This window comes from Helobdella robusta (genome assembly GCF_000326865.2).
Source record: "Helobdella robusta unplaced genomic scaffold HELROscaffold_45, whole genome shotgun sequence".
Taxonomy (NCBI): Eukaryota; Metazoa; Annelida; class Clitellata; order Rhynchobdellida; family Glossiphoniidae; genus Helobdella; species Helobdella robusta.
This window is the reverse complement of record NW_008705095.1, coordinates 1,061,185-1,073,616: the sequence shown is the minus strand read 5'-3', so window position 1 is coordinate 1,073,616 and position 12,432 is coordinate 1,061,185. Positions and strand designations below refer to the sequence as shown.

Here is a 12,432-nt window from a genome sequence, read left to right as displayed (position 1 = left end):
ATGTATATATATATATATATATATATATATATATATATATATATATATATATATATATATATATATATTAGGGTGTCCCAGAAATGCACGTAAATTTTTTTTTAATTAGTTGATGTCTCACCCTCTGAAAAGTGTCTCTTGGGTACATTAATTAAATTGGTGAAGTTACAGCTCATTTGGACAAGTTTGAGAGGTCCCCCAAGGGCTTTTAAAATTTTACTATCGAGTTAATTCAATATCAATAATTTAATAATTTTAATTATTGTTTAATTGTATAGTTTAATTCAATAATCTTAAACAATATGCACAAAATGAGTGAAATAAAGCTAGAAATGCAAACTAGTTTAATTATCTCACTGCAGACATTAATTATAGTTTAAAATATTATTAACAATTACCTGTAGAGAAATACTTTATTAGAGAATGCAAAAAATGTATATTTTTAATCAGTCAACTCGCTATGTTACTGGTGTTGTCAACGTAGATTGGTTACCTGTCCTGCTCTCATCACTTGTTGATGGCACTACAAAACTCCTTGGAGTTCCAAGGTTAGCATCTGGATTAGGACGAGCAGCTGCTGATGCAGTTCATGAACAGATAAAATCTTGAAGGTGTGAATCAATGGTTATTGGCATGTGCTTTGACACGACAGCTTCCAATACTGGAAAACTCAATGGAGCTTGCACTCTTCTAGAAAAAGCCATGGGACGTAATTTAGTATGGATGGCTTGCCGTCATCATAAGTTTGAAGTGCTGCTTGCCGGTGTATATAGTGTTTGTCTTGGAACATCCACTGGACCAAAAATTTTATTCTTCAAAAGGTTTCGTGAAAAATGGACAGAAATGAATCACACACCAGAAGCCAGATCAACCCCTTTGATAATTGTTTCAGATGCAATTAAAGCATTCATCAAATGTCAACTTGAAGTCAGACATTCTCGAGATGACTATTTAGAGTTTCTACTTCTTGCTGCACAAATAGCTGAACTGCAGGTTGATGTAGCCATTCGCAAACCTGGTGCACGGCACAGGGCACGATGGATGGCAAAATCCATCTACGCATTAAAAATTGAACGATTATTCACCGTAAATAAAACCATTTTTAACTTAAACAGCTCGAGAATTACAAGGTATTCAACGTTTGAATCGGTTTATCATTTGTGTTTATCTTCAGTCATGGTTTTCATGCAGGCTCACTGCTGATGCACCTGTGAATGATATTTTGTTGATACAGCGTTTGCATGACTATGACGATGCAGTTCTTGGTTTGACGATTAAAAATGATGCTGCGTCATTTTTGGTACATGAGTCCAGAATTGGCAAATCTTGTTCTTTTTTCATCTCTCCTGTATGACAAAGAAAAGACTGATCTTGTCCGCACAATACAAGCAGATGGAGGCCCACATCTGATGAAAACACTACCACAAAGTTTTGACAATTTGCGTGCGTCTAAAACATTTTTTGAAACATCTAATATTGATGCCAGTTTTTTTGATGTACTTGCTGAAAACTGGTCAGATACTCCTTCTTTCCAAGTTGCAGCAGTGTTTGTAAAGAATCTGGTTTGCATCAATGACTCTGCAGAACGGGGAGTAGCGTTGGTACAACATTTCAATGAAACAATCACCAAAGACGCAGAGCAGAAACAATTTTTGTTTCAAGTAGTTGAACAGCATAGAAAAAACTTTGCAGAATATAATCGTGAACTGCTAGCAAAAATTTGAATTATTTGCATTAATTAATATTCAAGCAAACTGAAATTCAATAAAATCTTGTTTTTCAATCATTTTTGACCTAATTTTTAAAATTAAAAAATAAAAGGCATTGCAAATTTATATATTTTTTCACAATTATATATTTTGTTTCGTTTGTATAAACAAATCATAAAACATTTATAATCATATCATATAACACTGTATCAAAAGTTGGTAGCGAACGATCAAACACCAAAATCGGAAACTTTCGACCCCTTGGGGGACCTCTAAACATTGTCCAAATGGGCTAAAATTTATCAGGTAAATTACTGTTACCATACAGACATATTTAATTGGGTGAGACATCAATATTTTAAAACTTCATATTTTTGGGACACCCTAATATATATATATATATAAGGATTACTCCAAACAGAAACTTTCATCCGATCATATTTTCGTTTTTGCCACACAAAATAGCTTGCAGATTCTGGCTTAATCAACCAGCCGAATGGTTTGCCGACGGTACGTTCAGAACTGTTCGAACAACTATACTCTATTCATGTCGTCCATTAAAACTTGGTCATTTTATGTGTATATGTTTTTTTGCCAATTAAAACGCGTGCCACGTATGCTAAAATGTTGCTCAAATTGAAGAACGTGCAACCTGGATTAAGACCGACATGTCTGATGACTGACTTCGAGAAAGCCGCCATGCAAGCAGGTTTTTAATTATCTATGTTTAGAAATGCAATTATCACTTATAATTTTATGATTTACAGGCATTCGACATCGAATTACCAGGAATTGAAAAAGTAGGTTGTTTTTTCCATCTATCACAATGCGTTTGGAGGCAAGTATAGATGGCAGATTTGAAGGTAAACATTATTTTGCGTTTTTGAAAATAAGTGTTACATAAAATTTTACAATACTATATTAAAAAATCTTATTTGTTGGCGAGGTACAAAGCTAATTACAAATTTGCCAAATGAAAAAAAATGTTGCTAGCATTTGTTGAGCCGAGTAATGTGGTCTAAGCGTTTAAAGAATTGACCGAAAATGACCAATATCCCGATGAAGCCATGCCAATTGCAAACTGTATTGAAAATACTTACAGCGACGTGATCCGACGTTTCCGAATGCTGTGTGGAATGTTTATCAGTGGGCATTAGATGGACGGCAACCCACCAATAATAATGTAGAGGGTAAGCATTATATCTGGGCTTTTGACTTTTCATCTTCCCAGAATTCGGTCCTATGATCATTTACAATGATTAATTTCCCACATCTAACTAAAGCTTATATGGTACTTATATGGTACCCGCCCATCTACCGTTTTATAGATTTGCTCAAAAAGCAACGAGCGACTTAAAATTATGATGCTGCTCAATCTCTCATAGGTAAACCCGGACTTTAAAAAACCAAAAAACCAGGCCATTTCACAGCTAATAAAACTTATAGTTCAAACTCCGAACATGAACGTTATTGATTGCTTAAGATGTATCGCTTACAATTTTGAATTTCGATTGTGTATTTTATTTTGTATCTTTTTAATTTTTTCAACGTAACTTAATAATATTTATGTAATGTAATATTAGTAAAATGCATTGGCATCAAACAGTCTATAAAATATTTACTTCAAAATTTTATGACGTGTTTTTCTGCCGCGCAAACTCGTCAATAATGAACTTAAGGTCCAATCCTTTCCAAATTGTTTTTCAATGCATAAATAGCAAGAATACCAAGCCTTTCTACCGACATTTTAGGACGCCAAAAATTTTTAACGCGCTTTAAACAAGGCAAACACCACTCAGACAGTTTGTTGTAGAAGTACAATTGTACATCCAAAGTCTACGTTTGGATATACGCACAGCAACTCATTCACTCACTCTCATCCATTTACAAAAATCAATTGGAGTGTTTAAAACTCAATTTTGGCCAAAAGAGGCCAAATAATACTTTAATAGCAAGTTAGGAATTTAAGGTGCCTAAATCGTTGAGAAATAAAGCATTAACTAACTTATCTTTAGCATCATTTCTTTCTTCAAATTGACTGAAAAAATTCATTAATCCGTTTTGGATTAATAAATCATTATACATAAATTATACATAAATCATTAATATTAATTCTTTCGCAATTTGGCACATAGGCTTCGAATTAATTATTTTATCTTCACTCATTTTTACTATCTTTTTTGAGACTACAAATATGGCGTTGACATGACCGGATGGCGAATTAACAAAAATTTGGATCCATCTAATTAACTATTGGCTGATCGGTTCATCAGAACGAATGACAATTTTTATCCGATTTTTAAGAGTTTCAATTAGTTAAAATTTAAAGTCACTATTTTTGAGTAGAGTAAAAATGTTAATAAAAATTTTTATTTAACTTAAACATTTTTGAAACATTGATTTTCAAAATATTCCGCCTCTCAAATTTGGCCCCTTATGGCCGGTGCCTGTTGTACCTGTGTGTAAATCTGTCACTGATTGTATTGAAACTCTTTTAAAACTATAAGCGCCTTCATCGAGTTATCCTCAAAAACGCTTTTAGTTTCTTCTTCTGAATTATTATTGGTGTGTTTGCGCCCTTTAAAAAGATCTTAAAGGCGCCAACGATTATTGCAGTACATAGCTTAGCACTTTACCAAAGCAATGCTATGAAAGGAGAGAAAATGACATTTGCACGGGAGAGCTTGGACTTAAAGATAGTGTTTCAATCTTTTACAAAATTTAATAACAGACAACGCAGGATCACGAAGGTTCCTAGGTTTGAAGGTTCTTAGTCTATAAAAGGCCAACCAAAATTCAGTCATGTTCCAATTGTTAACAAATCGATAACTTTCAGTTTTTTTGTTCACAAATTTAAAATTTCTATTTATTGAAAATTTAATGATAACGTTACCGAGAGTGTCTGGAAAAATTAGATGAAGATTAGCTAAATCTTTGCCTTTCATGACGAACTGATGATTGAAATGATCTACGAATGGGAACATTGAAAAGAAATATTGGATGTTCTTTCCTTGGATGTAGTCCAAATATGGTAGCTTTACATGTCTGCGCACGATCAATCTTACCATGCTGGTCGTCAAGTTTTCGTATATCAAGACATCATCAATCTTAATATTATTGTTGTTAACAACGGTTTCGTTGTAGCAACTGTTGTTTTTTGCACCAATTTTTTGATTATTTGTTTTCATCTGCACCATTTGACTGATTAGTTCAACGGTTTTTACCCATTCCACCATATTTTTCAGTTGTTTAAGGTAGCCAGGCATAACGAGTAGTTCTTGATTTTTCATTATTCTTAATTGAATAATTCAAGGTTATTAAAGCAATTTAGAAAACATCTACAAAAAATTTACTCGACTATATAAAATAAGTATGTATAAAGTATGTTTAATATTATCATAGAGATAAAAAAGGATACACGAATAATAATTTAAATCGTTACCAAGAATGGACAACAGAATAATTTTTAACTAAAATCAAGTCGAGCTGACAAAAAATGAAATTGTGAAATTTTTCAATAGTTTTTCAAATTTATTTAATCGTGCAAATTAATGATCACAAATTACAATTGGCCAAAACAGTATGTTTGATTAGAGTTGAATGCTTATAAACCAGAAAAAGTTCATTATTACTTCAAATTGTTTAGTTTAGTTTCAACAATAATTGATTAAAAACTTGTCGTGATTGGTCTTACGAGTTTCATAAAATTTTACAATTGTAAGTTAATTATTTTGAAACAAAACTAGAATAGGAATTTTTATCAAAAAATTTTTTTGAAAGCCTTTGTCTTTGTTCCTTTGAACTAATTAGCAAAACTTTTCAATTTTGTTTAAAAATCAATCAGACTATGCAAATATTTGACTGAAAATGAATAACATGAAAAGATAAATATATTGTTTAAAAACCAATTACAAATCTCCAATCCCCATTACAAAACTTTGAAATAATTTTTTAAAGAAGACCAAAGAAGTGAAGATTTTGACATTAGGTGTGTTTTAGAATGATGCAACAGATTGACAGAAAGAATTTAAAAAAAAAATTCCCATGAATAGCATAAAAATCATTTTGTGGCAGGTTCTTGCGTAATAGTAACACTTTGACAAAAAAAAAACAATTTCATTTTACCCAAGAAATGCGAATACTTCACAAATGGTCTCAAGTTGAAACTTGAAATAATTCCACCTAGAAAAAAATTTTTACCTTGATCTACGTAGAATAAAATCTTTCACCTTTTCTTGACGATCCTACTCTTTTCGTACTTCTTTGTCATTAGTTTTATCTAGGATTGATTATTATAACTGACTCTACTGTGGTCTTCCTCATTCTACACTCAACTTTTAAGTAAAGCTTATAATTCACAGCCTCAACTTTTTTTGTATATCTCCATATCTTGTTCTCTTGCACTGGCTACCTAAAAAACATAGAATAATTTTTAAAATTTGCAAATTTACACATGAAAGTAAAATCTCAATCTAAATTAGTTCTTAAATACTAATCAAATATGATAGTTAAACTAAAACTCCCGGTTTACGATTGTCTTCTCGTTGTCACTTCTTATTAACTCCGGTAAAACACTGTTGTACTAAATCTGCATTTGAAACACTTGCCCTTTTTCAAATCTTAAGACCCATTTGTTAGTTAAGTTCATTTAGAAACGCCGTTGAACTGTGCGGTAATAGCCCTTTATAAATTATTTGTTTGATGGATTAAAAATGAAAATCGTCCAGTGTGGATTTCGTTGACGAAAACGAAAAACCACAACGAGAAAAACGAAAAAATGTTGACTGTTTATAATTGATATTGAAATTGGCACATGCACGTGTTTATGCATTTTATTAATGTGCAATATACACATCTGACAGAAGAAACCATATGGATAAAAATAAAAGTTTGTTTTAAAAAGTTTTTTGTTAATCGAGGTTTAAAATATTTGTATATTTTTGTATATATGAATTCTGTTAATAACTAATAGGCTGTTTTTTTAAACGGAAACTTCAACGAAAAAGAGTGCAATAAGATATAAAAACAAAAACTAAAAAGTTTTAAAAACTGAAACGCAAAGCTAAAACCAAAAATATTTCAAATTAAATCCACTTTTCTTTATTTTGATTGGAGACGTCTTTCTTATGTAGACATCTCTGGCTTATCAAAAATCAAAACACTTACTCATTGAAATATAGTGGGCACAGTAGACAGTACCTCCAAAATAAAGAATTTCGGGAATCGAGAAGGAGGTCCAATGAACTCACGAATAATTTCGTTATTTGTTCTTTGTCTAAGTTTTGGAAAAAACAGTTGAAACCTGGAAATAAAAGTTGATGCAAGTGTTATTATTAGAAAAACGGATGGATTTTTAAATATTTTATTAAAAATAATTTTTAGAAACTCTTCAAAATATTTTAAGTTGTTGCGTACAAATTTGTGTGTACAATTATTTCCATAGAATAGTTTTTTCAGAATCAATCTTTTTCAATGCATAAAAATATTTAAAAACAAAATGAAAGTATTCAATCAGAGATATAATAAACCGTAATTATTTAACTATATTGTGAAATGAGATTGAATGTAAAATATTCAAACTTACTTTCAAAAAATAATGAAAAGAGTAGATAAAATGAATCGTAAAAATTGTTGTCCTTTGAAGTTAACTTTTGCCTCAGCCGTTGCTGAATATCCAAGTAGTCGAACATCAGGGAGCATGTGACAGAGTAATTAAGATTCTTTGTAAATGAAAAGTTGAATTATAAATAAATCCCACTGTTATCATAAACATTTTTATGTAATAAAACGCGGTTCTTTCGTAAGTTTGTCAATATCTAACTTGTTCCAGCATATTCTCAATTTTTAATTATCAAGTTGTCCAACTAAAAATTTTACCACTTAGTCATATAATTAAAACAAATTATGTCAGTTTTTACCATTTTATAACCTATAATAAGAAAAATAATTGTTTTTCCATTTTTTATCACTGCGGAAATTAAACCTTTCTTGTTTCATAGCCAAGGTACATGTAAATAATAAACATCACTTTTTAAACGTCAGTTATTCAAATGAACTTTATGTGTTTAATAAAGTAACATAAAAATAAATCTTCGGACTAAAGCTTCAGTAAAAATGACTTTATGAATTTCACACATGAAATAGTATAAAATGCAGCACTAGCGTGTCATTTTAGGCTGTAAAACCTTTTCCTAAATTACAAGCAAATAATGTTATAAAGGTGAACTATCAAAAAGCGTTTTCATGCTTGCATATCTGTTTCTGGGGTTATGCAACTACAGATTTTTATCAATGCTTATAACAACTTCATATGTTCGGTTATTTGTTGAATTTTTTGTTTAAAAATTTTGTTATTGAGTTTTTGATAATTTCCTATTTCTTAAGCTAAAACTTTGTATATATGTTCTGTTCAGGACCAGATTAAGCTTTTAGCAAAATTCATTAAAAAAGAATACAAGAGAACATTCTCAGTTTAGAAAAAGTTAACTTCTCTTTTTTAATTAAATTATTCAAATAACTTTAGTTCGTGAAAAAAAAATGTTTATTACTAACTTTCTGACCCTATTTGAATCGATAGCGGTTACGATAAAAGTTTATTTTGTTTGTCAATGTATTAAAAAGATGAAAATCAACGTCTTTACTAGAAATCTCTATTTAAAAAAGCTTTTCAATTACTAGCATCAAAATGGACTGATGCAGTATGCAAAGGCTCGCCGACAAAAGGGCGCAGGCAAACAAAGCGCGTACAATAAGGGTAAAAAGCAAATAGGGGCAAGACAGAAAGAGCGTGAGTCATAAGGGCGCCATTTCTGAAATTTGCATAATACTTTTAATCACATATTGTCTACGTTCATTTATATAAATGCGCAGACAAAAGACTTTTATCATTATCACATTTATTACACTGCGCCATCATTGCTGCGCTCTTTTTGTCCGCTTCGTTTCTGCTGCACACTTTTATCGTGGAACCGTATGCAAACAGCCGCTCAAAACTCTAAATTTTTTATCTGAAAATTTCTGAGACTTTATTAAGTGATTCTGATGGATTTGAACAAAATTGCAAAATCACCAATAGTACTTTCGTAAAGAAACAATTCTTTACAGAATGCTTGTATCTATTAAACTGATTATTAAAATGAAAACATTTTTTAACGTTTTCAGATACAATCTATATTTTGACTAGATTTGCACTAGAATGTTTATTAAACTTGTCTTTTCAAAATGTTACTAAGACTCGAACTGTCCGAAATAATGAAACGATTCCGAGTACTTCACTTGGTTGCACTCGGATTTGAGAAACCTTGTTATAAATATTTTACTTTGAAAGACTCCGTGATGATTGCAGTCTGTACTACATCTGGTTGTCCCGGGCAGTCGTCAGTGAATCTTTTCCATGATGTATAAACACCATAAAGAGAAATATCTAGCAAACAATCCCCAAACATGTATCTGTTAAAGTTATTTAATCTGTACCTGTCAAGTTTCACACCATTGTTAATAGCTATGCGTTGGATTAGGTCACCCACATAAAATTGTTTGTCGTTTTTTGCGGAAAAATCGTTGTCGTTCCTAGATTGATTGTAGTTTGAATTGCCAGGAAAATATTTGATGACATCAATAGTGTAATAGTATTTGCACTTTTGAATATGTCTATAACCTGGTGCATTATTGAACAAAATAAATTAAATTGTCAATTTATACCATATTATAAATTAAATTACTATGTACAGTTTAACTGTTGATTAATTCTTTTATCAGTCAAAAAATATATTAAATGTTTAATTAGAAAGATTCTTAGGTTCATGAACTCAATCTAACAAAATCTTATTAGCTAATAGAGTGCAATTTGAAACCAGTGAAATAAAAGCAACATTTCAAATCGTGCAAGCCTACTGTGCTGTGGCTTACAAATTTGACTTTCAAATAAATCCATTTTTTAATTTGAAATCTGAAAACAAACTGTAATTAATATATTGATTATCAGTGATGGGTTAACTACCCAAAAAAAGTAGTGAACTACTGTAGTTAACTACTTGACGAAAAACAGTTAGTAACTTCTTTTTAACTACTTTCAAGAAAAGTAGTTATTAACTACTTTTTAATAGTTAACTATTTTTTAACTATTTTTTAACTACTTTCAATTAATATTAATAAAAAAAACCCCTCTGAAAATTTTTTGTAAATTTATTAACCAGCATATATTTTCTTTTTTAATAAACGTATTTTTTAAATGTGTGTTTAAGACGATTTCTTAAAGAAATCATTTTATTGGTATAATCATCAAACAATCTACAGCGTTTATCAGTTAGAATTTGTCCAGCAACACTGAAAGACGCTCAACCACTGCAGAGCTAGGTAATGTTGAATTTATTTCAATGAAACTTGCACATATTGATGGATAGGAAAATAAACTTATAATATTCTTAGATGGGTTAGCAAAGTAACTGTTGAATTTATCAGCCAACACACGATCTGAAGAATTTTGAATATTTTTCGGGTAATCATACAAATTGTCAGTATTTATTAGCTGAGGTTCGCATTCCTCAGAAGACGAAGGTACATGACTCACTGGTTTGCAATCTGCGTGTATGTAAATAAGTAAATAATAATTTTTGTATTTACAGTTTAGAAAGTTTGTTTTAAATTGTGGAATTAACATAGAGGCAAGCAGATACTCATCATTTTCTAAAATTTGTCCAAATCTTTTTTCTATACCATCAGTCAGTGCTTGCAATAAAAGTTGAACAGCTTTATCTGTCTGTACACAGTGCAATTTTTTGTTAATTCTAATGATTGTTGGTACAATGTGACCTGTGTATGAATTTTCACTCTGAATGATATCCATTGCAGTTACTATCGGTTTCATGGCATGGAGAAAAGACTTCAAAAAACTAAATTCATTTTCTGTAAATAAAGCTTGTCCTAATTCTTTCTGACAACTACAAATTTTGTCGAATCCTTTGTCAACAACTCTTTCTACAGCATAAAATTCTGAACACCACCTTGTAACATTTGGTTTAATAAATGTAGAACCAGTAATGTCTTGTACAATATTAGCATTTTTAGTACTTCGATGTACAGAGTTTGACAGTGATGTTACCTTTGCTTTTATATCAAATAATTAATCAGACGCAAAAAAATAATAAACAAATTTGAAAATAAGGATGTGCAATTAAAAGGATAAAAATTAATTTTGAAAGAAAATATGTTCAAGTAGTTAAAAAATAGTTAACTATAATTGTTACTAACTACTAAAAATGAGTTAACTAGTAGTTGATAACTACTAGTAATAAAATAGTTATTAACTACTTTTTAACTACTAGTTAGTAGTTATTAACTACTAGTTATGTTATCTATTTGTAGTTACTAACTACCCATCATTGCTGATTATTAACAACCAAAGTTCTCACGATATCATATGTGAAAAAAAAGGCTTCGCCTTCTATCACCATGACTTGACTACTACATGTTCAAAAATAGAGATGTTTATAACACATACCAGTGCGGATTCAGAAATTATGAAAATAATTCATACACTTTTAGATCAAAAATTGAATAACACCTGTCTTTTATACTTTTTCCAAATACATACATACAATGAGATGTATTGAATAATAGGACAAAAACAAATACCAACCAATAGGTGTAAAAGGCCAGCTGGACGTCCCTATAAAATAATTTGGTTCCGTTCGAATGTCACAGCGATCTTGTTAATGAAATTTTAATTATTTTTAATTTCATTGTATCTCTCAATTATGCACACTAAGCAGGAGTCTTCTTATGTTTTTATATATATAAGGGTATATAAGATATCATACAACCAATAAATTATAACGTACTACATTGAAAATAGTAAACGATTACTAAAAAATAACTTTTTATGTTTTGAATAAAACTGAATAAAAAGTTAGTTTAAAGCTTTGTTTTCTACATAAATAAATAAATTATATATATATATATATATATAATTCAATTTAATAATCTTTTTGTTCAGTAGATAAGCACATGCGGGATACATATGTTATTCACTAGTAGACCTGATGCTCGCGTTTGTAGGGCCACCCGGATCAAATAAATACAAAATACTTCTTAATAAAATGAAAACAGACCTAAGGTAACAAACAAAAAGTTTCAAAAGCCCACACACATACATACACGCAAGTATAACATCAAGTATAATCATATGAAAACATACAATTGTGCTGAAATAAAAGTGATAAATAATTGCTTACTTAATAGCAATTAATAAATAAAATACTGTGAATAAATAAAATGAATAAATACAGTCAATCGTCTGTAAAATGACCAGATAGGATAAGATGGCGACTAGCAATTTTGAAAAACCTAGAGAGGGAAAGTCTTTTACATGCACGGTAAGGTATCCCAAAAACGCATAGAAGAAAATAAGACTGGGTTAAGAAAAAAATTAGACTTTGGTTTAAAGAGATAAGAATCAGGATTATAACGCAAAATATTTCTTTTAGTGTTTTTAAATAAAATAACTTGACTGTAGAGAATTGCACGATAGTTTTACTTATATATTTTAAAAAAGAAAACAAGTAAATAAATAATGTGCAATTGATATATGTTAAGAATATTTGCCAATTGATAACAATGGTCTATATGATCTATTAATTTTAATTTGAATAATATCCTAAGAAAAATTTTTGAGCTAAAGTTAAAGTCTGAAGATGAGATTTACGGGCTAGACTCCAAACCGTAA

General features: G+C 30.2%; 2 protein-coding genes across 2 annotated transcripts; one reads left to right on the top strand and one right to left on the bottom strand.

Moving 5' to 3' along the window:
- Positions 1–432: 432 nt before the first annotated feature.
- On the top strand, positions 433–1,203 carry HELRODRAFT_178011 (hypothetical protein; the record flags this gene model as incomplete). The annotated part of the gene is made up of 2 exons (XM_009026150.1): positions 433–548; positions 612–1,203. The coding sequence occupies 2 exons, from the start codon at positions 433–435 to the stop codon at positions 1,201–1,203; spliced, it is 708 nt and encodes a 235-aa protein (XP_009024398.1).
- Positions 1,204–1,514: 311 nt separating this feature from the next.
- On the bottom strand, positions 1,515–2,959 carry HELRODRAFT_178010 (hypothetical protein; the record flags this gene model as incomplete). The annotated part of the gene is made up of 2 exons (XM_009026149.1): positions 1,515–1,709; positions 2,810–2,959. 2 exons carry the CDS (start codon positions 2,957–2,959, stop codon positions 1,515–1,517), a joined length of 345 nt encoding a protein of 114 aa, XP_009024397.1.
- Between the last annotated feature and the right edge of the window lie 9,473 nt (positions 2,960–12,432).